Source organism: Trichomycterus rosablanca, chromosome 21 (assembly GCF_030014385.1).
Source record: "Trichomycterus rosablanca isolate fTriRos1 chromosome 21, fTriRos1.hap1, whole genome shotgun sequence".
NCBI lineage: Eukaryota > Metazoa > Chordata > Actinopteri > Siluriformes > Trichomycteridae > Trichomycterus > Trichomycterus rosablanca.
In genome coordinates, this window is record NC_086008.1 from 8,015,963 (window position 1) to 8,042,151 (window position 26,189).

General features: G+C 39.1%; 2 protein-coding genes across 2 annotated transcripts in view; one reads left to right on the forward strand and one right to left on the reverse strand.

Moving 5' to 3' along the window:
- The window catches only part of slf1 (SMC5-SMC6 complex localization factor 1), a 37,200-nt gene extending 18,945 nt beyond the window's left edge, over positions 1 to 18,255 (forward strand). Inside the window, exons 17-19 of the mRNA XM_063017854.1 lie at positions 3,770 to 3,862; positions 5,233 to 5,415; positions 17,058 to 18,255. Coding sequence (XP_062873924.1) covers positions 3,770 to 3,862; positions 5,233 to 5,415; positions 17,058 to 17,554 — 773 coding nt within the window. The 3' untranslated portion in view covers positions 17,555 to 18,255. The remainder of the gene's footprint in view (positions 1 to 3,769; positions 3,863 to 5,232; positions 5,416 to 17,057) is intronic.
- Positions 18,256 to 23,533: 5,278 nt separating this feature from the next.
- The window catches only part of LOC134335229 (multiple C2 and transmembrane domain-containing protein 1-like), a 164,072-nt gene continuing 161,416 nt past the window's right edge, over positions 23,534 to 26,189 (reverse strand). Inside the window, exon 21 of the mRNA XM_063017727.1 lies at positions 23,534 to 24,405. Within this exon, the coding sequence (XP_062873797.1) occupies positions 24,334 to 24,405 (72 nt within the window). The 3' untranslated portion in view covers positions 23,534 to 24,333. The remainder of the gene's footprint in view (positions 24,406 to 26,189) is intronic.

Here is a 26,189-nt window from a genome sequence, read left to right on the forward strand (position 1 = left end):
ATGTAGGGAGAACATGCCAATCTCTTTGGATGGTGAATTTTCAGAATAAGCTTTTGAACTTAAGATTAAAATATGACACTGACACTACCTATAAAAACATTGATGCAAGGCAGGAACATACTTTGAGCATGGTGCCAGTCTATCACTGGCTGAGTACCCACTGGAAACCCATGTAGAAACAGGTAGAAGATACGAAAATCCTCACACTGACCGGAAACTAAGATTGAACCCAAGACCATGGAAATCTGAAATCTGCTGCTGTGCAGCACCAACACTACCAGCTACACCACTGTGATGCCTATTTATACAAATCAGTGGAACCTTGTGAAAAAAACCTTCAGGTCAACAAGTTAAATGAAAAAATAAGAGAGAATTGTTGAAGAATTGTTGAAACAGTAGTTTAGATTTATTGTAGATTTATTATTTGTCAGTTGTATTATGAAGGCAATGATAAAATACTTTGGAAAATGTTATAATGTTAATACGTTGTGATATCTATATGAATTTCGTATTGCCTGTTTCCCTATGACTATGTAAGGTAAGAACACACTAATTGTCCAATACTGACACGTAGCCTCCTTTAAAGCATTAGCTAACCTCCAGCTGAGCCATTATGCCCAGCGTCACACCTTTTGCGACCAAACAGTCCTCCAGGGAGAGAAAAACAGCCTCATTCACTATTTGACATCTTAAGAGTAAAATGTCAACCAGTTGGTGAATTTATAGAAAAGACTGGGACAGATTTATCTCTTCCATGCTTGTAAATGCTGAGTATGCAATTATCCTTATAATGGAGACGTTGTGTCCAAATTGGCGCTATTAAAATGATTTAACTGGCCGAAGATTGGGCCTGGCATTTGTGAGGATGTGTACACACTGGGAGTTAAGGAACGTTTAATCACTGGGTTTTAGAGCCTATTAGGAGCAGAAAAAGGAACGTTGCAAGCCGAGACCAGCCGAGATGCCAAGCTTCTCATTAAGTCATAGTTTTATTGCCTTCTGTTTGTTTCATTTCTTTAGAATCGACTGCTAATTAGGTTGTTTTTTTTACCTAGCCTTTTGAGAAATTATTTTCACACTTTTAGCTTGTTGCCTTTTGGCTGCACTTTTGTACTGAGACCACTGATTTAAAAAGTCAGATGTATGAAAAGATCATTTGTCTTGTTTCTTTCTTTTTTTTCCCAAATGTGTTAAACCAAACAATCCAGACTCAAAGTAATGTTCTGTTGGATCTTCTATGTTGCTATTATGTGCCAACCTTGGCTGCGGTACTAATATCTACAGTTCCTGACTTTGGTTTCCCATGGTCCCACTAAGAACATGATTTAAGGTTTAAGTATAGCCTACCTCAGCTACTTCTATATAGACAAAACTGCTGGAGCTGATTACACCAACAGGGCTAATGCCTGTCTGTAAAGTCTGTTATAATTGTATGAGTGTATATTTAGGACTGTTTCTCCTACTAAACTTAAGACTTCACAAAGACTAGATATAAACTTTGGTAACCATTTTAAACATTAGCTGTTTCATTGGAGTGTGTGTCTGGGATGTCATATTTAATCTAAGCAGACTTGTCGCCTGGGTAGTCTAGCAGTGCATCATGCTATCCAGCTAGCTTGGTCAGGTCTACAGACACCATTGGTCATGTCTAAAAGAGGAAAGGCTGAAAGGTGCATCATTTTATATTCCACCACAGCATCATGTGGTACTACCACTACCACCTATTATCTGGGTAGGGCACAGGTAAAAGTAGAATGATTGATAAATTCTTGAGGTATAGCATGTTTCTATAGGAATAACCCAATGACTTCACACATGCTGGAAGGGGTTTGTTTTAGTATGTGATTCTCCAGCATGTATGTAATGCATAAGGTGGGTTGGCAGGGCAGTGCATGTGTTAAGATTGGTCAGGAGTCTCTAGTAATGCATGCAAAAAACTTTTTAAAAAGGGATGAACAACCTCAGGGTCAAGTGTTCACAAACCTGTGACCGTGGGGTAATTAGACAGTAGGGAACTTCATGCTGGTTGCAGGGATAGATTGTCCAGCTGGGATTAGTAAAAAATCAGTTAATGGCCAGCTAATAAACCAGACGTAAAGTAGCTTCTTGATGCCAAATACATTGTAGCTGAAATCCGGTAGCGCAACTAGCACCTAAAAAATAGATCATTGCTGTTTTGAGGTATAAATGGTATTTAAGTGGGTAAATGTTTGAACTTTACATTTAACATTTACATTTAACATTACATTTTACACTTAACACCTGCTAGGTTTCGAATTATATGTGAGTTAGGCACCCAGGTGGTATTCCGCTAGCACACCAGCACCGAGATTCTGAACTCCTCGGTTCGAAACTCCGCGTTGCCATCAGTCGGCTGGGCGGCATCTAGCGGGCATAATCGGCACTGCTTGCAGCAGACACTATGCTAGGGCAGTTTGACCGGACTATGTGGGTGGGGTCTTCAAACGCTGTGTAAGGACCCTGATTGCCAGATAGAAAGGCGTCTGTGCAGAGTGCATAGGTGAAAAAGGGTTCTGCTAAGGGCTGCATGCAGGTCAGAGGAGGTGTGAGCAGCAATATACTCACCTTGACTGTAATTAGGGATCCCCCAGCAGTAGAAGACAAATTGACTATGCTAAATTGGGGAGGAAAATGGGAGAAAATGCATAAATAAACTTTTTTTTTATTTTATTTTTTTATGAAAGTCAAGTGGGTGCAACCGTTCTTGTTACAAACTACTTATGCCAAAGAACAACTGCATGTTTCTGACTTTGTTCCTACATTAACACTTTTCATTCTGCTCCTAACAGATCGTAGATAACCCCCTAACCATAGACACATTCAGCCATTTTTCATTATCTTGACGTTTTCCCTTAAAAGCTCATTCTGTGTGTTTGATCCAGCTTAAAAGACGCTTCTTAAAACATAAAGGCGTCTTAATGCTGCGGGGATTGCGGCATCTTCTTTTCTTTTTCCCCACATCTCTTAGAAAGAGGGTAGCGTCTTTTTTCTTCCATTCCCCTTTGCTGGTTTTATCGAATTGGCAGAGGCTGCAGAGAGCCGGGCGCCCTGGTGAGAGCTAGTAAAGCATTTATTAGCAGCTTTGCACTGGCATATTATGCTGGCAGCCACAGAGGCACTCATGCTTGGCCTTTAACTTCCTTGTAAAGTTCAGCCATACATGAAAAAGGGGAGCAGCAAAGCCTCTAATATATTCTTCATTCATATTGTAGCAGAAAAAAGAAGCAATAGAGGGAGCCAGAAAGAAAATGTAAATAAAAAGCCTCAGGAGGCTTTTGTGGTCGGGTTGTTGTACTTTTCCGGATGCTCGCTGGTGCTTCTAAACCCTGCATGTTAAAAAAATCCTGTTTGAGACTTTGAGATGATCTGTCTACCATAATCGTCTGTGACAGATGAATAATATTGAATAGGATGGAATCCGATTTTTATTTTCCCCCTCACTCATTTTAGTGCAGTTGACGTGGTTATGTAAGTAAGGAGATGCTAAAAGAAAAAAGCACCTTAAAGGTCACCTAAGCAGATTTATCATTTAAAAAACTATTTTAAAAGGTCCAAATTTTTTAATCAGCTCTACTTTTAATCTAAATGATCCTTCTTAAGTTTTTTTCCCCCACATTTAGAAATTCTCTCTTTCATGTTGTGATCTTGGCATTTGGGGGTGTCTTGTGGAAAAATGACAGGACACACCCCTAATATAGAATCAGAACAGTCGTTCTCCATTCTCATCTGCCATCTTTTCTGCGTGTAGGGGAGACACTCCTCCATCGAGCCTGCAAGAGGAACCAGTTTGTGATTGTGCTCCAGATCCTCAGCCTGCCTGGTGTGGATGCTAACGCTAAAGGTAGGTTCGGATGTCTTTCCTCTGTAGACCCTTCCCATTGTGCGTGGGGTGGGGGGGTTGTACGTCACACTACTTACTTTAATAAAAGTGCTCGCAGGGGTGTTTTGGCCACAGCCCAGTCAAGTGCTCACCCCTGTGCTAGCAAGATTACTGAACCTGAATCTTGTCTTCTACTCCAAATCTGATGAACTCAATGTGGTTATTTTTTACATTTTAGCTGAACTGATTTTGCAATGTTTTTATGTATAATACAAAGTAAATCTGCTACAAAAAAATATTGGAAAATGTGAAAAATCTTATGTTTGCAAGGAGAATAAAAAAAATTAAAAAAAAAGGGACAATATTATAATAAAATATAATTTGTATGATACATTTTTTGCTACCATTAAATATTAGCATTTTGCAAGTTTTATGATTGTGCCACTACAGCTAAGTTTTTATTAGTAGCTAACCAAGCTACCCAGGAAAATTGCTATGCATCCAGACCTATGGCTTAGAATGCTTCACCTTGCTACTTCTGCACCTGATTTTTATTCTTTTAATTCAGTCCACTGCTGCTTTTCATGCCGTGAATGTAATGTTAGCTAAAACAACACATTCTTTTAAAGCATTAACACAATGATATTAAAGGTTGTCACTTTCCTTTCTGTAATATGTGATATTTCATATTGGGTGACACAAGATTGCAGTGACTGTAAGGACAGTGTTAGATCTGTATGTTTGTAGTCCTGACACAATTGTGTCAAAATTCTTGACTTTATTTAATCAGCGAAGTCCATCAGTGTTGGTTTCCTTTAAAAAGTGTTGATGACTTTTTTTTAATATTAGTAATACATACTTTAATGTTTTTGTGATAAGGATTTTAGGGTTTTTAACACATTGCTAGTTTTCTTTTGGACTAAACTGTTTAAAGTCCTGTCACATCATGGCTATAATGTTTAAGTAAAGACTTTAAACAGTCCACTCTAAAACCTTTGTTTATTTTTTAGCCATTTAAATGTGAACTTGCTGTTATATTTTGGATTGTTCAGACTGTACCTTCTTCTAAAGCATTTCCTGATGGTCAAACTAATCTCTAATAGCAAGTCATCCAGGTCTTGAGGCAGCAAAGTTCTTCCACACTAGCACTGCCATGTTTGCCTGTTGGTTCTTAATGTTCTTAATTTTAAATTTTGGTTTTAGTTTAAATTTAAATTTGACTTGTCTTTCTAGAAGATATTTTCCCATTAGGATCATCCAGGTGACTTTTTTGTGCAAAAGTCAGTATTCTCATGTTTCTTCTGATTAGCAGTAATGTTTTCCCCCTGTGTGTGTGTGTGTGTGTGTGTGTGTGTGTGTGTGTGTGTGTGTGTGTGTGTGTGTGTGTGTAGACCATGTTGGCTGGACACCCCTACATGAGGCATGTAACCATGGCAGCACTGAGTGTGTGAGGGCGCTGCTGCAGCACTGCCCCAGCCTGCAGCTGGACAGTCAGGTGGAGGGAGTGAGCCCACTGCATGATGCACTCCTCAACCAGCACACAACCATTTCTAAGATGCTGCTGCGCCATGCAGGTTAGTACACACACTACAGTAGAAACTGTCATCATATGTCATGATATTTAAGGACACTTGTACAATAAAGAATTTTGCAGATTGAAATACTTGAGTAGGGGGTGTCATGTCTGACATTTTTTGTCCTGGCAAGAACCTGCAACATTAGTAGCTAAAGCATATTAGGCAGCAGAACAACTAGCAGGCAACGTGAAACAATGTTTTAATTAAGAAGTTTTAATGTATCATTAGTGTTTTTACTAATCAGATATCAAAATCTATTTATTTAACTTTCACTCTTTGTAGGTGGTGTTGGTAAAAAAAAAAAACTCTGACCTAGGAAGCCCTAGTTAATAGCTAGTTGATATACAAAAATGACCTTTGTTAACCTCAGTTGGATTGGCACCACAAGTCTGTCTTGACAAGGTCTTGAGACTTGGGAATGTCCAGCAGTCCTTTAGTATTTAAGATGTAAGCCAATGCAACTCTAAAACTATCATTCTTAAATTCCATTTTTGGGTGAGCCTTAAGGTTTTATTGCTTAATTTTGAGATTTAAAGAGAAAAAAACTATGTGCAAGTTCAAGATGCATTCAACAAGATAAGTAGTCATGACTGTGGTCATAGACAATAATTACAAGCTGTTTGAAAATACTTTGATACTTAAAACACTTGTTCACAACTTAAAGCAAAGTTCATTGAAATTTCTTAAATGTGACAACTGTCCAAATATACTGGGGTTTATATTGACCACCAAATCGTAGTATTGTGCCAACTCCACTGGAAACGTGGTTGTTATTTGAATTGCTCAACTACCCTGTTAGCATAACTTTGGCAGAGTAAATCATAAAACCTTTGGCACTTGTTTTGAGACAGAGTAAAAACACGTTCATGCACACACAGATTTTCACACACAAGAAACCCTTTTAAATTCCAACACCTCTACACTGTTGAATTTCAGCACCCTGAAGTACCTGAACATATTCCCTAGTGAAGACCTTTCATGCCTTTTCTGTGGTGTTACATACAGCTGAATACTTAAGGTATTCCCTAAACATGGGCATATTAAAATAGTATTTGATATTGGTGACACAGTATTTCAGTGAGTGCATTTGCACTATTTTCTGTGAGAAATGTGTCACTGCTTATTGAAATATAGAAGATGGAAGAGTTCAAAGAGACAAAATGTGTAAGAAGTGAATAGGCTATGCTTCAGTAATGGCTGCTAGTGAATATTATTGACCCATTATATTATTATGGTTCATTGGGTAACAAGACTAAGCCGAGGCATCCCTCTAAGGGCTGTTTCTACAGGTTAAAAAGCCTGTTTAGATGTAGCCATACCCCAATTTGTGCCACAATAAAGAACCATTGTGATCTGTTATTTCAGAATGGCAATATTTCAGGTGTTGCTGCCCCTTATTAACCCAGCTTCCTCACACACATTGTTACAAAATTAAAAGGGCATTGAGTGGCCAAACTACTCACTTGCCATTTTATTTTAAACAGTGTAATTATATTGGGTAGACCAGTCCTAATTCTGATGTGAAATCTAATTTTATGCTTGTAGCCCAGGATTGATTCTGATCTCTCTTATAAACTGAACTTTTTCACCCAGAACTGCCACTCACTGGATGATTTTTAGTTGTTTTTTTTAAATATAATTTTGTGTTAACTCTTAGAGACTGTTGTGTATTAAAAATTTTAAAATAGTGTTTCTGAAACCCTCAGACCAGTTTGTCTGGCATCACAAACATGCCACAGACAAAAGGTACTCAGATCATGTTTTTCCATACTGATGTTTGAACTGAATGTCTGTATGGTGTTATGCATTGTACTCCTTAGAAAATGACTGGTTAAAAATAAAGTCTGCCATGAGTAGCCGGGTGTACAGGTATTTCTAATAACTTGATTAATAAGCATATTTTTTAAACATTATATCCAATTATAGCACAGCAGGTGAGCTTTAGATATGGTGTTTAATGATAACCATCATTAAGGCAACCAGTGGTCCTGTTGGTCGGTCGGGCATCTACACAGACATTATGTGGTTGAACAGTCTAGCGATTGATAGATGCTCTTGTCAGTGCGCTTTCAGTGCCAGTCACAAGCTCGGATAAAATGAGGAGGGTTGCATCATGAAGGGCATCCGGTGTAAAAACTGTGCCAGATCAGGTATATAGACTAGTAGCAGCCGAAAGAAAACAAAACAAACAGTATATAAAATGCACACGACAGTTTAATTAAACACATTGTGCATTAATACATATTTTATTTAAAAAAAACAATAACCAAACTTTTGCATAAGCCTGTATATTTTAGTTAATGGCTACATGATGCTAATGGAATGCGAGGGGAGAATGATAAAATGAGCGATGGCTTCCCCATGCGCCCCAGCACTGCTCACTGCTCTCCTCAGCTTTGACTAATTATAGTTAATTTGATTCCGCTCTCCCATTAACACTTGTACATATTCTGGCCTGAAAAAGTAAATTAGACTGGGATTGTTTGGTCCCGGTGAGAACATGTTTTTTTTTCTAAGGCGACAGAGATTGGCTGGAAAGAAGTGAGTGAAAAGAGGTCAGTGGAGGATGTTTGGAGAAATTAGATGTGTGATGTGTCTGGAAAGCAGACGCTTTAGTTCCCCCAGAGGTAAAAGTATCAGGGAGGTATTTTAGAGTTCTGATAGTTCTGTTTTAAAAGTGCACTGTATTTTTATGTTGCAGATTGGTCTGTGTTTAAAAAACATAGTAACTGATGCAGTACTACGTCATGATTAAAAATAACCTGTGTGATTTTTGAGGGCAGTTGTAGCCTAATGGTTAAGGTACAGGACTAGTAATCCAAAGGTCGCTAGTTCAAGCCTCACCACTGCAGGTTGCCACTGTTGGGCCCTTGAGCAAGGCCCTTAACCCTCAACTGCTTAGACAATATACTGTCATAGTACTGTCGGTCACCTTGGATAAAAGCGTCCACTAAATGCTAAATGTAATTTTTTCGAACAACTTGAGGCAGATTACTCGTAAAAAAAGTGCCAAGTATGAGATTGGATCTTACTTTTGCTCTGTTGGCTTACTTACACACTGTGTATAAACTTGCTCTTATGTATACACGACACAATTTAATTACTGGACTGCAGGCAGGCCAGTCAAGCACGTGCACTCTTTGTCTACGAAGCCACATTGACATTGCCTTGCTAAAAAAAACCTATATAGAAAATATAGACTGGAAAAGAAGTTGCCTTGATGGCAGTATATACCTCTCTAATATTTCAGTATACCCCTGTGAGTCAGTGATACCACAGAGAACACTCAGAGGTGTGTTCGAAAACCTAGTGAGCTGCCTTGCTGTCTTACTGCCTACATAGGCAGCTGCCTGAGTAGAGAGGATTCTAATAAGTCATCAATTTATAAGGGAGGTTATTCGAACATGCTACTTAGACAGCGATTCCATCAGTTTTCGCTTACTAAGCTATCATAGTTAGCCTCATGCCATTTAAACCAATGGGATGGGGTGGCACAACTAACATCTCCTTCCGTATACCGAAAATGGTTAAATTCGCTGATAAGCCCAAATTTACAAATAAATGACACTTGTACACGTTTATACAAATTAAAAATCAATAGTAATTTATTTACGTTTGAAAATAACTGTTTGTTTCTCTGCACCGTTCGCCATAATTTTTTTTTTCTGTGAGAAAAGTTGTGCCGCACTGAATGCTGGGATTGCCTTCACCGCTAAGGCAGCATCGGATGCTCACTTGTTCTTGTGTCAAAATACAATTGAAATTTTAAGATACCTTACTAGTGAGCATATTAAGGCATCTAGGATTTCGAACAGCCTCCTTCTCGGGAGCACGCGTAGGATGACGTAAAATGTTGTCTATGTGGAGAGCGTACTAGGTTTTTGAACACACCCAATGTCCACCCCCATTCTCAATAAAACTAAGCTAGAACGTAGACTGATCTGCCCACAGCATACGTTTTCACTGTCTAGTTTTTTTTCGCGATCTTTTATATACATTTTGATGGTATTATACAATATAACAGTAGACTTTTATGGGCGTTTTTATTAAATTTGTATAAGCCTTTAAATAAGAATAAAAAAATGAGGTGTCTCCCAGTGTTTGCCCTGTGTATACCCAGTTTGTGTGTATTTTAGACCAATAAAAAATAGCTCCGTTTGTTTTTCTAACAACTGGCCTTATTTTTATGCCCTCTTTCTCCCTGAATGTACTGTCAGCCTACATGTGGGTTTGATCAAATGCCCCATGCTGTGTTTTTTCCCTCAGTCCTACTTTGCTATGCACACAGGCAGCATGCTTTCACCTTGCTTTATCCGATTTCCTTCATCTAGGCCAACTGGGTCAACTGTTACAGCGCCCCAAACACTGGCCTCTCAATCGCAGCATCCTGCCCATAAAATAATCATTCCTGCTGGAGGATATGGCAAAACTACACGTTCAGCCTGCCTCCCCTTCAAACCCACAGCCCCCGCACACTAAACATGCCCTGGCTGAGGGGGTCTGTACCCTCATTTGTCCAACACAACTGCACTGCTGCCTGTTTTCACGATGGCTGGGTTTCAATTTTGTACACATTCCTGAATCGCCCGTTTGAATCCAAGCTGCTGAGGTGCTGAAGTTAGCCAGAAGGAGGAGAGGCCAGTGAAAGAGGCTTCTTGTGGCTGTCATGGACGTTGCATCTTAATTGAGATGCACTGGCTGTGAACGCAGGGTTTGAATAAGGCGAAGGCTGGCATGGCACAAGTTCATTTCAGAGCCAGCTTTTTACAGGACTGTAGGGGGGCTCTGGAAAGCAGTGTAGCAGAAGATGTTTGCTTAAAGCAAAGCTATTTCTTTTACTAAATGTACCATATACTTTTAATTAGGATGTATTTTTCTCTTTTTTTTATGTAGATTAAAAAATCCCTGAATTGAATCAGTTAATTAAATCTGTAATGACTGACTTGCACTGATAAGCCAAAACATAACCACGCCCCAAAGATAACAGTCACACATGCAACACTAGGGGTCTGTTCAATTTTGGGATGGTAGTTACTTAAGTACACATATTGAATGCAGGACCAAATAGGTTCCAGATAACTGGATCGAAATATGTCCAAATAAGCAAAGTGTACTTACAGGCAGCCATGCTGAGTTCCTTGATGCTTTCTTAGTGCTTTTATTTAAAAATATATTACAGGGAGCGTTACAAGTGTTCTCACTGGAGCTGTTGTAAATTATTACCATGGTATGTCCTTTGTTTGGTGAAGGATAAAAAGTAACAGGCTTTATTTTTATTTTTTTTTATTTTGAAAGCACTTGTACTCTGAGAAATTCAAAGTCAGGCTGACTGTTGCGTAGTACTATGTCTGATTAAACATTAAGACATTGTTAGCTAAAAGCTTGAAGCATCTATTTTAACGAAACCCCAAGAGTGCCTGCTGTTGCTATACAGAAAATACAGTGGACAGTAGCATTACCAAAAATGAATAAATCACTGTTCAGATTACTTTTATTAATTAAGCTTCATAAGATATAGTGATGATAACCACTGATAGACAGTTGTTTTAGACTGGACTATGTGTACATGTTTCCCAATATGGCCGTGTCTTGTCTTATTGTATAAATGTAGACTGCCGTGTGTACACAACAAAACTAAGACAGGTGAGTGTTTAACTGGAATGGCAGGAGGACATAAAGGTGATAAAGTTGCAAATACACATTTATAGACAGACAGACAGACAGACAGATAGTTAGATAGATCATTTAGCAAATGCTTTTATCCAAAGCAACTTTTTTTTGTGACAGTATATTGTCTAAGCAATCTAGGGTTAAGGGCCTTGCTCAAGGGCCCAACATTGACAACCTGGCAGTGGTGGGGCTTGGACCAGCGACCTTTCGACTACTAGTCCATTACCTTGACCACTAGGCTAGGTTGGCTCAGTGGGTAGCACTGTCGCCTCACAGCAAGAAGGTCCTGGGTTCGATCTCCTTTCTGTGTGGAGTTTGCATGTTCTCCCCGTGTCTGTGTGGGTTTCCTCCGGGAGCTTCGGTTTCCTCCCACAATCCAAAGACATGCAAGTGAGGTTAATTGGAGATACAAAATTGTCCATGACTGTGAACTAATGAATCTCGTGTAACCGTTTCTGTCATGAATGTAACCAAAGTGTAAAACATGATGTTAAAATCCTAATAAATAAATAAATAACCACTAGGCTGCAACTGCCCTAATATAAGAATTTATGAAGTCACGTATTAAAAGTCTAAAGATGTAGGGATATTTATATGCATTCTTTTGCGTTTTTTTGTAGTTTCTTGGTCATTAAACCATTTTCATTTACTATTGTATATATTTTATTCGTTGTTGTTTAAAATTACACAGTCAGGGGTGCTTTTATTATTATTTTTCTCCTCTTTTTGCTACTTCTGTATATTTTAGGGGTCACTATAGCAGATCTGGAAATAATAATAGTCACAACTTTTAAGAGTTATGCAATTTTGATGTAAAATCAAGAATTGAAAAGTCTTAATAATTAATATGCTTAGTAAATAGCGGTGGCAGCTATGGCAGTGGTACTTTTTGTATTTTAGCATTTAGCAGACACTTTTATCCAAAGCGACTTACAGTATACAGTCCAAGCAAATGAGGTTTAAGGGCCTTGCTTAAGCACCCAACAATGGCAACCTGGCAGAGGTGGGGTTTGAACCAGCAACCTTCTGCCTAGTAGTCCAGTACCTTAACTGCTAGGCTAAAAGCTTAAAGTGATCAGAAGGTTGCCTGATGTGTATGTAAGTTGCCTCTGTTGCTCTCCTGAGCGAGGCCTTATCTCTCGATTACTTGCATTGTATTCGGTCACAGTTGTAGGTCACTTTGGATAAAAGCATCTGCTTATGTAACATAAATGCTTGTAGATGTAACATAAATGCTTTCTTTGAGATTAGGAAAATGTCACTATAACTTTTTTACACTGGATTATCCCTAGAAATATATAGGAGTCTGGTGAGTGAGTCAGTTTGGTGGCATCACAAGTGTTGTGCTTAGTAAAGGAAAATCTATTTAAATATTTAATTTATTTAACCATGTTTCACACCAGTTTCTGTGTAGCTTTCAGTCATGGTTGCTTTTATTGTAGGCCATACCTAACAAGTTAACACTCATATCATCTCATATAGGTCTAAATAAACTGTTGGAATGTATCTAATCTGCACTATAGTGGCACCATTCTTTATCAGCCCAGTTTATGTGACTCACACACAGACAGGTGGGTTTGTGCCATGTGTGTCACTGGATGCGTGTGTGGCAGGTGCCAAGAAATTACACAAAGCTCTGATTGTCTTGTAATGCTGCTGATGGACTGTAATCATTGTTAATCTGTGTGTGTCTGGACTCTTGTCACGGTCAATCTGGGTGAAACATGATTACGCTCACTCGTCCACGGAGCTCTTTCCACTGGAACATCATGTTCACAATACCATACACTGATGATGAGATTAGTTTGCGTTCTGTGTCTGATTTCTTGGCATGAGCTTCTTTTCGAGGCTGAGTAAGGCTTCATTTTAGCTTGTTACAATCTGCAAGGTCCATCCAGATATGGAGAGGAGAGATGACGTCGGACTGTCTCATTCATTCTGTCATGTACAGTCAGTGCACACACTCGTTCTTGTTCCATTTTTCTTCCCTCCTCCTGCTGATTGTTCTCTATTTCTAGTCTTTGCCTGCCCTCTAAAGGCCAAAGGGCTGCTTACTGGCATTGTGTGTCTATTTGCATGCAAGGTTCTTAGTAACTCTGCAGCAAAAGCAGTAACGTGGATTAAATGATCATGAGCTCTGTACTGCTGATTTTCCACCAGACAGTGCAGTGCAGACAATAATCCAGAACTAACTGTATGATGTTTGAGTACCTGTGTCACATAAATGAATACATGTCAAATAATTCTCAAATCAAATACACTTTGGGTAAATGTGTTATGATTACTACAATATAACCTGAAATTTGCTAGATAATTTTGATACTAAATTAGGCTTGTTGAAATGGCATTTTAAAATAAAATAAAAATCATTTTTTAAGCCTTAGAAACCAGAAAGACACTGCAAGGTTGACATTTAAAATGAAGCTGTAGATTTTTTTTTTGTTGGTCTGTGATATAAGCTTCCTTAACCATCAATGTTTTGTAGCAAGTCATATTTATACATGCAGTGCTGTATAAACATTTTCAATAAATTACTATAATCATTATTATTAATATTATTATTATTATTATTATATGTGCCATCAAATCTATTCCAATTCCCGGCAACCGTATGGATAGTGTTTCTCCAGAACATCCAGTTTTCTGTCTGGTTGTTGGCTGTCCTCTTCTTCTTTTACCTTCAACTCTTTCAAGCATAATTGTCTTGTTTCTTCTCTTTCTGTGCCCAAAGTAAGAGAGCTTTAGTTTGGTTATCTGGGCCTTGACTGAGTGGTTAGCTTTTATATTGCCTAATCTTAATTAACAACAATAGGACACCTATATCAGATAATAATTTTGATGTTTTAATGCATAATCTGCCAAGTAGAGACAGACAGAACCAGCAAATTCTTAAAACGTTCTCAGTCAGATAGATTTACATACACATTATACATTTACATTTTCGGTATTTAGCAGATGCTTTTATTCAAAGCAACTTACCGTACTGTGACAGTATACAGTCTAAGCAATTGAGGGTTAAGGGCCTTGTTCAAGGGCCCAACAGCAGCAACCTGGCAGTGGTGGGGTTTTGAACCAGCGACAATGTCCCTGATAGATAGATGAATGGATGGATGAATGGATGGATGGACAGAACTGTAATATACATAAGCTGTAATATTTACCGTAATGTCATAAGATTTCCTCCCATTATCTTATGACTTTAATAGTAGTCCTTTTATATAGTCTTTTTCACTTAAAAAGATAAAATATTATAATAAAAAAACTGCTACCAGGTAACTACAAATAAAAACTGTACCTGCATTAATACATTTTCTGTCAGCAGTTTCTACCAGAGATGTAACTTAAAATCTTCCATCCAACCTTTAAACATGAATTATATATAATTATCTATAATGATGTAGATCTCTTCACTAGTGACTCAGTGCAGTGCTTATACAAGGAGAAATAGATAACATCTTACATATTTAGTATTGTGTATATTTGTGGTTTGTTATATTTGACACCACCATTACCACTGTGCACGCCTCACAGGCTATAAAAAATAAAAGTTCAGTTCTGCACACTGGTACCAGGACATACTTAGTGTTAGGAGAAGAGCAACAGATAAATGAAAATAACTCAATGAAATTTAAGACAAATTATGACAAAATGTCTTTTCTTAAAAAAGATTATTATTATTAATAATAATAATTATTATTTATTATTAAAAAAAGATCTTTTATTTATCTAAATAATGAATGCCCTTTTATTTCTTAGGTAGGTACAAACTATGCAAAACAATGCTGCACATTTCCCTTTTTGTATAAAAAAAACTGAAATGAAATTTTAAAACAAATTCAACATTATATAAATAAATGAATAATACAAATGAAGAAAGTATCCTCACATAAATAAATTAAATCCCGTATAACTCTGTGTAGTGATTAAATAAATCCCTTACAACTCTGTGTAGTGATGTCAACCAGGCGAGTTACCGATTACAGATTCGAATCATGGCACCCCCCCCCCCCCCCCCCCCCCCCTTTTTAACTTTTTATCCTCTTCTCCTTTAATAACATTGATCACAATTTGAACTGCTGATACTCTTTCACTATCATTTCACTTTGAACGTGATTGTTTATGAAGACATTTTTTGACAGTGTGTAGAAATTGCTTCTGGCCTACAATCGTCTACATCTGTACAGCAGAAAGCGTGTTGATCTCTGGCTCAGGAAAAATCAATGGAGAGAGAGACAGGTGTAGAAAGAACAGACTGGAGCAGAACTGTGTGTTTACCAGGTCACTATTTTCTCCTGGCGTAGTCATTTGTGAGTGAAAACCTGCTCTTTTGCTCGCATGCACAAAACAATCAGATTGGCTTTTGACAGCGGGAGTTCTCTCGAGCCTTCGTGTTAAAGTGGGCAGGATTTCTGAAGTGCTTCTGCTGTGCTCACAAAGAGGTTTAAGAGTCAAGTGCCATCAAGTGCAGTTTACTGTAGAAAATATGCTGCCTGAAAGCAGAGAGGTCACACTGAACGCTGTCCATTATAGCAAGGCTTTGGTTATTGTAAACAGCATTTTACTGTCTTACTACTAGTATTCATTCTAAATGTTTTACTGTACTTCTTATATAACAAGAAACCTTTTCAAATCATTAATGTGAAATACATTTATGTTCTTGAACAAGTAAGCTAAATAATTCAGCAAATGATTTAAAACTAGAACGACAGCACACAAGATTAAATCAATAAATATTTAACTCCCCATGCTTATGATTTTCCCCATAGCCTTATCCTTATATATTTTAATTTGTAAGTTATAAAGACTTTGCTTTACCTTCTGTATTTTCAGATAATCCTGTACCATTCATTTTAAATACCAAACTATTTTAATAATGTGCTCTTTATTCAAGATAAATTCTATCTGTATGTTTTACATGAAGAGTTCCAGGAATAGATACATAATATTAGATACAGTACAGTGGTATGCTGTTTGTAACTGAGTCTGTAGTTTAAAAAGATCGCATATGTAGCCACTCAGGTGTCACAGCGGTAAATACGCTAGCACACCAGAGCTGGGATTTCGAATACATTGTATCGAATCTCAGCTCTGCCATCCGGCTGGGCTGGGCGGCTACATGAACATCGATTGGCTGTTCACAGGGTGGGACAAACTGAACCAGGGTTCCTAATAACTGGTGCAATTACGACCTCTGCTGGCTGATTGATGGCGTCTGCGCAGAGTTGAGGAATAATGCTGATCAGGGTGTCGCTCTCCGTGCACAAGGCCGATCCGCATATGAACTTGCCTCATGCAGGTGAAAAGATGCAGTCGGCTACTGCACACGTGTCAGAGGGGGAGTGTGACAGTTGCAAAGCTCCTCAGTCAGCAGTGGAGGGTTTTCTGCTGTGTTTTTTTGCTGTCTGTACTTTGCCTTTAAAATGTGAACATTACCTAAATGTAATTTGCATAGTTTCATGTAAAGCCTGTGCTTTTAAAATAAGATTAATTCTGCTTTTTGGATCAGTTATAATAAAGTGATTAGTAAATTATGAGAGGAATTCTGTAGGCTATTCATAGCTTGTGTTTTTACATTAAGCCACAGTATTTTTATATTAGCATTAAGTGTTTAGCATTAGGTCTCAAAACAGGTGTGCCTTCACTGCTGCAGGTTTAAATCCTATTTTCTTAAATGATGGACAGCTAGAAGCCGCCTAATACTCTGATAAACAATAAAAGCTCTGAGCTGGCAGACACACTTGAAGAAACGTATACCAGCATCTCTTGATGCATGCTCTATAATCCAGGTACACAAATCCACAAAGTGTAGAACCAAACTTTGTGTCCATACAAAATGTCTTAATATACTGTAGATATAAAATATTCAAAGATAGTTATCAATTAAATAAATATGCGAATCAAATAACAGATGCAGTACAGATGCAGCAAGGATGTCAATGCTATTAGTGACTGTTCTTTTCGTTCTGCAGGTTCTGCATTGTTGCACTTGCGTGACCGTTTAGGTCACACTCCTCTGGACCTGGTCAGTGAGGAGCTGCGTGAGGAGCTAAGACGCTGTGCAGAAGAAGGTGACTTGGCCATGGCGGCGGGTCAGGTCTCTGAGGTAAGAGACCTGCCCTTCATAGAGTCCTGCTCATGCCTGCTGAGCTGCCTCCTCCTCACCTACCTGCTGGAGCAACACATTCCATCGTATGAGAGCGCAGATCCAGTGCTGGAGCTCAGTCCTGATCGAGCACAAGCACTACTCAGGTTAAACCCAGAGACCCTGACCTCACAGTGGACAGACACTGGAGCTGTGGTGCTGGCTCAGGATCTGGTGACTCTGATGAGCATGAAGCAGTACGTGGAGCAGCTGAGTCCTGCACTTACACGGTGCAGTGGGACTCATACCAGTCTACTCATCCAGCTGCTGAATGACCTGCAGGCCGAGGGGGCAGCACTGCTCACTGGAGAACCTTGGTGCTAACCATTGTGTATACAACTTATTCAGTTTTGCTTGGGAGCGACAATATTAATTGGACCGGTTACAGAAACCCTTGCTTATTGCAGTTGGTGATTTCCGACACATCATTACTTACTGTTATTTATCAAATCTAATAGAACCATCATGTAGTTCGTTCTTGCCAAACAGATATCAGCAGGAATTTCTTTTTTTCCATTTTCATTTATGTATTTTCTCCCAGTTTAGCGTAGCCAATTAGTCCGCTGCTGCGGATCCCAATTGCACCTGAGGAGGGTATATACCCAGCCCACACCCCCTCTGATGCGTGCACAGTCCCTCGACCCCTTCTTATTCGCCCATACTTCAGCGTTTGAAGACTCCACACACTTATTAGTCCAGTCTTTCCCACTCAGCTGACTGATGGACAATTTTTTGACTGCTACAGGCACTGCCAAAAGGTCGGCACCTTTGTACCAGGGTAGCATTCCGCTGCACCACCTGGGTGCCTAGCGGTAATTTCTTACATTGCACAGTTCTGTATTATACATACATTATGAAAAATGAAGAATTGAATATGTTACAGTTTTTTTTATTGAGGACTAACACTACGTCCTGAGCTTCCTTTTCTATTGAATGTTTTCTGTTGAATGTTTTCTTAAATATTAGCCTTTAAAATTATTTTTGAATGACAGAATTGTGTTACTTATGGTTATAATATAATAAGTTAAGAGCCTTGTTCTGTGGCCTTGTTCTGTCATTATATAAAAATAATAAATCCAATCAGTTAAAGCACTGCTTATTCTTTATATTATAGGTAAGGCTATCCTAATTTCACAGGAAAATGTGCTTAATTTCATGGACCTCGTTTTTCAAAAATCACACTGCCACATTTCACGACAGTCATTAAATTACACTCATAAAAATGACAATAAATGGAAGCTACAATACACAGCACAGCCCACCTTAATGGTTAAATGTAAACCTAAAACATCCAGCAATGGTCTCAAATACAAAAATTCTCATCCCTGTTTTGATAGGGCCAGTGATAGCTCAGTGGTTAAGGTACTGGACTAGTAAACAGAAGGTTGCCGGTTCAAGCCCCGCCACCACCAAGTTGCGCCTGTTGGGTCCCTGAGCAAGGCCCTTAACCCTCAATTGCTCATCGTATAAGTCGCTTTGGATAAAAGCGTTTCAACTTCATGCTGTTTTGTACTGTATGGACCCAACCCCCCATGAGCAATTCTTACCCACATACAGTGATGGAGCAAGCTCATCTGTGTGCCAGGTGAAGCTCAAGGTTCAGACCTTTTTACTCTCTTCATCCCCTCACAGCCCTTTGGGTCAAAACCATATAAACCCTGTTTCCTTTTGGCAGCTTTTTCAACTCCATGCTGGCTTAAGAGGTGACGAAGGATTGGTGTGGCAGGGCAGTTCATGGGTGGATTAGAGTTAAACCTGAGAACCACATAGATGGACGGCATAGACAGCCAAGCGAGGATGGAGGGTCTCATTAATAACGAACTGTGTGTTCTTGCCCTTTTTACTCTTGTAGTGGTAATTATTAGCGTCTGGCTGTGCTGTTATTTGTAGTGAGGCGCTGTGTGCGATGCTCCGCGGTCATATTGAATAACAGCAGGGATCAGACAGCGCGAGGAAGGCCAGACTAATAAATGATTTGGGTAGAGGAACGTGGTGGCTCCAAGTGCAGAAGAGCCCCCTTCGGCCCCTTCACATGAAACGAGGAGCCTCTCGATCACTCGGTGAGTGGGTGATGTGTACATGTTTGCATCAAAGCCTGGTTTCTTTGGTGAAAACCAGAGGCCCATCTGGAGAGAGGCGCACGTACGCCGCAACTCCGACAGTGCCACATGAGGATTAATAATGGCTGAAGGAGTCGGGAATGACCGATTAGGCATGGGCTTGTGTACACACCTATGTGTGTCTCTGGCAGACTTAACACCAAGAATGTGGGAAAGTAACTTACCTTTATTTAAAAGAAATAAAAAATACATAATAATCATTAAGGTGCTCAAATAAATAATTAAAATGACCTCAGTTCTTACCTGAGAAGTAAGGTCAGAGACTTTCTGGACAATGGAAAACGATTCGTAACATATTACGTCATATGCAAAAATCATACTAAAATCATAAATACCCCATTATGTCTTGAATCATTCTGCCATCCCTAAAAGCAGGTTCTCTATCTGCTAATAAACTATGTACGTCGGTGATCATCACAAGTACGTGTGAGGGGGATTTTAGCATGTTCAAATTTGTGCCATCAGACTGTCATTCAATTCCTTCAAATACATCCAGTCATGTAAAACTACATTTACATATATTTGCCAAATAAAACAAAAACTATTTACAATTTTGGCCAAACCATATAGCAACGGTGTGGTAATTATAACACACCCTATAGGGTGGAATATGCAATTGACAATGCAGTCTATGTTTACAGTAACATATTTAGCTGGCAGGCTATTTAATTGATAATAAACTAGCCTGCATTGGTCACAGGTTGATACGAGTAGAATTTCAGAATGAAAGTTATGATTTTAGCCATCAAAATTCTGAATGATTTATTTAGTAGTAGTAGTAGTAGTAGTACGTAGTGCACTTCACAGGAAGAACTGGGGTGAATGGAACACTCCTACAGAATTGGCGCTAATGGATGAAAGAACCGCTTTCTGAACCAATCAGACCTTCTGATTTAAATTTTTAGTAAGAAATGCTGTTATTTGCATTTATTCAGTTGCATGAAACGCTTGATCGGCTTTCTAACGAGTTAGTGTTTTACTTCACAACGGAAAAGTTTGGAGGTTTTTAATTATAAGCACATTAACAAAATAACGGATTATATTCCTAATGGGACACACGGTTATAAATTTAATAGCATCTGAAAGAACATAAGCTAAGGTAAGCAGTGGTTAAGATTTATTTTGCTGTGTTTTGGATTTTGGCCGCTGTGTCGTGATTTATCGAGCGCTTTTGTTTTGCAATGAAAACAAAACGTATGAGTTTAAGCTTTTAACTGCTACCTTCTTGTTATGGAAATTACATTCATTTGCACAATGACTAGGAAAGTAAAGGCACTAAGTAAAATGGCAAAATACAGTTGCTAATCTGTTGTTGTTTCTTATCTGAACGTACATATTATTTGTTTATTTCTACGCTACATTTCCAATATGTTTTGTGTATATCATATTGACTCGTGACTCGGACTCTAGCCTAAAGACTTGTGACTTGACTCGGACTCGTATTTTGTGACTCCAGGTGAACTGGAAATACAAAAGTGTCCATAAATGTGTTTGACATTAAAGACTTGAACTAAAAACATGTCATTAAAATTCTAATAAAATAAAATAAATAAATGCTTAACTACTAGCTTACCATACTGGTTCTGCAGGGACAGGTTTAACAGCCTGTAAAACCCTGTGGAGTTTATAAATCAACATCACTAGCTGAAATGAAACGTCATGCTCCCAATACTTTTTAGTAGGACTTAAAATAAAATAAAATAAAAAAGTCCTTTTCTACTAAAGTAACCCAAATACCACTAACTATAACTATAATCATCCGTTTAGGATAAGTTAACATTTTTAAAATGTAATGTAAAGGCTTATAACATTATAATAATTTATATGTAATAATTTCCCTCAAGTCTCTGTGGCTGCTTCAGACTTCTAAAATGACAAAAGCAAACCTGGACCACCAACTAACCAAGTGAGGATCAACCCAGGACCATAAAGCTGTGGGTTAGTAACATTGCAGTCTGTCACAACTCAGTCTGTCTGTTAATCATGTTGTTTAGTTCTGAAAACTTAAAGACTTAAAAGTTGTATTTATTTGGACTGAGTTCTAAAGTAGCTAAAATCTGTAGAAATTGCTGACTTTACATTAAAAAGACATTTATTTTTACAAATCAGTGCACCGTTTATTATTTAAAAGGATTGTTTCTTCTTTAAAAATGATGACTACTACAAAAGCGAGCGCTGATAAAAATATTTAATATTTTTTCTTTCCAAAAGTCATTAATCTGTTGCATTTAGTAGACGTACTTCAGCACTGTTCTGGCTTTCTGTGTACCTGCATTAATTCTTATCTCCATCCACCCACCGTAAGCTTGATGATGATGATGGAACAAGCAACATCAGCATAATGATGATGAAACAGGCTCAAATATCTTCACATAAACATTGACGAGCATTTTATATATATATATAGATGTATATGTACAAAAATATTTACACTTTAAAATGAAACTAAAATATAACAAAGACAAATCAGTGCAAAGTCAACAAAAGTGTCTTTTCAATTAAAACTGTATCTTTTACTTCTTTTTTTCAAAGTCCGCTTTGGTTTGCTTGCAAACATGGCATATCTGAAAAGATTAAAGCACGGGAGATTCAGAAGCCACACACGATTTATCCACTGAATGAAAGAAAGAAACAGAACGCTCACATTCAGGCTTAAAAAACGTGTCTGTACGAGCAGTTCTGCTTTAAATGAAGATCACATCGGTACCAGGAGCATCGCGGTCAACGGGGAGCATGTTGTCTTTGTAAGGAAATGCTCTCAAACAAATCAATGTGTTTTCCATTTGACAGATGTGCTCGTATAAAAATGCCACGAGGAAGATTTTTTTTGTCTCTCGTCGTGGAGGGAACAGAACGGGGACTCTGTAGCTTTTGCTGTGATCTTTCAACACTTGCTCGCTCAGGCGGCTCCCTGCAGGCCGAGCCGTGACCCCGGTCTCAGACGGATGGATGAAGGCGAGGAAAAGCTGGCCTGACCGAGCCAGATTCGGAGATGACAGGAAGAGGTTTAGAAAAAAGGGCACGTCACGCCATCCAAGCCCTGTTCGCCCCTGCCAAGTCCCTCAAGCAGCTTGTCACACACTATTGACACGATCAAGAAAAGTTCTCACAAAGTGGTTTGCACCAAAGTTTGTCCGTGTGTCATCATTTTTAAAGGAGTAGCTCTAATAAACCGTAAACAGAGTCCAAAAAGATGGCTTCCTGACACGATTAGCACGCTTCCTAGCTACAATATAGAAAACACCACCTTTATTTGTCCTTTATTCATACACTGATCAGTCATAACATTAAAACCACCTCCTTGTTTCTACAATCACTGTCCATTTTATTTGCTCCACTTACCATATAGAAGCACTTTGTAGTTCTACAGCTACTGACTGTAATCCATCTGTTTCTCTGCATACTTTTTTAACCTGCTTTCACCCTGTTCTTCGATGATCAGGACCTCAACAGGACCACTACAGAGCAGGTATTATTTAGGTGGTGGATCATTTTCAGCACTGCAGTGACACTGACATGGTGGTGGTGTGTTGGTGTGTGTTGTGCTGGTATGGATCAGTTTTTAAATATCGTGTCCACTCACTGTCCACTCTATTAGACACTCTATTTTACAGATGTAAAGTCAGAGACGATCGCTCATCTATTGCTGCTGTTTGAGTTGGTCATCTTCTAGACCTTCATCAGTGGTCACAGGATGCTGCCCACAGGGCGCTGTTGGCTGGATATATTTTTGGTGGGTGGACTATTCTCAGTCCAGCAGTGACAGTGAGGTGTTTAAAAACTCCATCAGCATTGCTGTGTCTTATCCACTCATACCAGCACAACACACACTAACACACCACCACAATGTCAGTGTCACTGCAGTGCTGAGAATCATCCACCACCCTGGGAGAGGCCTGACCATTGAAGAACAGGGTGAAAGGGGGCTAAAAAAGTATCTAGAGAAACAGATGGACTACAGTCAGTAATTGTAGAACTACAAAGTGCTTCTATATGGTAAGTGAAGCCAATAAAATGGACAGTGAGTGTAGAAGCCAGGAGGTGGTTTTAATGTTATGGCTGATCAGTGTATACAGGTTTACAATTTAACAAAGCTGGGGCCAGAACACAGGGTCAGTCAATGTACGGTGCCCTTGGAGCCAAGAGGGTTAAGGGCCGTGCTCAAGGGCCCAACAGTGGCTGCATGGCCCAAAGCTCTACCCATTAGACAATCACTGTCCCATATGTCACCAACACCAGTACCCTTACTGGCAGGATAGCATCTCAAGTCAAGGAGGGGCACAAAGCAGAGTTTAATTAAATATGGTCTGGTATGGTATGGTCAACATGCCAATCTTTTTTTCTTTAATAATAAAATCAGCCAAGCATGCAACATTCATACCATTAAATTGTAAAAGAAAAAAATACAATAACACAGGCTCTACACTCTTTTAAGCACTTGAGACTTGTAACAGTAACTAACAGTTACTCCAAACAACTTCAGTAGCTGCTGTAGAGGGCAACGGGTACAACAGCACAATCTGAAGAAATTACATAGTGTAACTCACTACCTAACCATCAGATTCCATCACAAGACGTATGATTAGCTTCTCCAGTCCTGTGTTATCGGCTGAGCGTTTTCGGCTGAGCCATTGCCTGTCTTTGTAGCTGCACTGGAAGGACACCTTGGCTTTTAGAGCCATCTGCTTAATGCCATCCTGTGACAAATAGCTCCAGCTGTACGCCTCTAAAAGGGGTCAAGAGTTTTTCACACTCTCCTCTGCATTAAAAGTATACAGGTACGACCCTCATGGTGATAATTAAGAGTGCGCCTCTCCTTTTTTTTTTTTTTTTTTTTTTACACAAACCCTTCTGTTAAAAAAAACAGAGGGTTAAAGATAGAGAAACTGAGGATGAATCAAAAATGGACAGAACACCTAGCCAGTGTACATCAGTGCTGGTCTGTGGCATGCAAGTACACATGAGAGTCGTTGGTGGAAGCATCTACCCCGGGTTATTTTTTTTCCTTTTGGTTGGGCTGTGACAGGGATCCACTTTCAGCTCGCTGTACTGCATCTGTTAAAACACACAGACATACACAGTCAGATGGGCAGTATTAAAAATGCCTGGAAATTAAATAAGGCTTAAAAAAATCATAGGAAGGACTCAAAAAAACAAAGAAAGAGGTCAGGGTGATAGGAGAGCACCTGGGTGGACAGCAGGAGTTCCTTTCATGGAGCGGTCTTTGAAGTCAGTCATACACTTTGGCTTTAAGTTTGTGGAAAGTACTTTAAAATATTGAGTCACACCCATTGCTTTGTTATTTTGTGGCGATAATTTGGGGAAAGGCTCTTCACTGTTTCAGTATTACTATGGCCATGTGTACAAAGCGAGGTACATTAAGAAATTCCAGTGGCCTGCGTAGATCCTTGACCTCAATCCTAATGTTCATCTTTGGAATAAAACCAGCTGTTTTTATACTAAAATGGTGTTACGTGCCAGAGAGGCATGCATGGTTTTTTTCTTTCTTTTTCTTTCTATGTAATTAGCTTGTAACCTGTGAACCTGACCACCAATAGCTTCTGAGGCCTGCTGTCCTGTTCCACCAATCATATCTGCTCTTTCTGTAGAGCTGCTAGCTTAAGTCTATCTGCTTGCTGCTAATGTTTGTGACAATCTGTAATGTTTGTGACAACTAGTATTTGCAATAGAAGCTGTTTTTGCTTCACTTTTGATGTCTCTGTACACTCCCCTCTTTCTCTTAATCACCTTGTAAAACGGTGTGGACAGGTAAGCACGGGTGCATATACATAACACTGTAGGAGTACACCTTTGTCTAGACACAATAGGTCAATGTCAGGTGCCACCCACTGTATTTTTGGGGTTTGTGTTAGGTAAGTTGTGTGTCTAGTTAGGAAAGTGATTTTATATATTTCTTGGGGTGGCGGGGTGGCGGGGTGGCAGGGTGGCTCGGTGGGTAGCACTGTCGCCTCACAGCAAGAAGGTCCTGGGTTCGATTCCCAGGTGGAGTGTTCTGGGTCCTTTCTGTGTTGAGTTTGCATGTTCTCCCCGAGTCTGTGTGGGTTTCCTCCGGGTGCTCCAGTTTCCTCCCACAGTCCAAAGATGTGCAAGTGAGGTGAATTGGAGACACTAAATTGTCCGTGACTATGTTTGACATTAAAGACCTGAACTGATGAAACTTATGTAACCAGTAACTACAATTTTTGTCATGAACAGGTAATTAAATTTAACCTAAAGTGTGTAAAAAATGACGTTAAAAATCCTAATAAATAAATGTATTTATTTAATTTGGCACTGTCTATAGTCCCCCTGTTTGCTCTTGTTTATTAAACTAGTTGAAAAAGGTATGCGTTGTCTGCTTAGTTCATTTCCATTGAGCACTACACATCCAGTGTTACCCCCTTGTGTACCCTAGATACTAACCATACAAGAGGAACAAATGGGTACAAATTCCCAGAGATTAAACCTAGTAAAAAAAAAACCCTACCAGAAGAGTGGGGGCTGGTATTGCCGCAAGAGGGGGCAACTATATAATAATGGCCAGGATTTTGGAATGTAGCCGCATCAACCACCTACTTGGACTCTTTAGAACTATTAGTTGCCCTGTGTTGCTTTACAATCTTGAAATCCTTCAAGTTCCAAGTTCTTCTATCAATGGTTTCTTTTCTAATTCATGCTGTTATCAATTAACCCATCGTTGATTTTGTCACAATATGCAGTTCCCTTATTATTTAGTCAAGTAACTTGCTTTTGTTGTGCTATCTAGAGTAGAATATTTAGTTGGCCAGTGTGTGCCGTGCTGTTGCAAAAATTAGCAGAACATCATCCACAAGGTAATG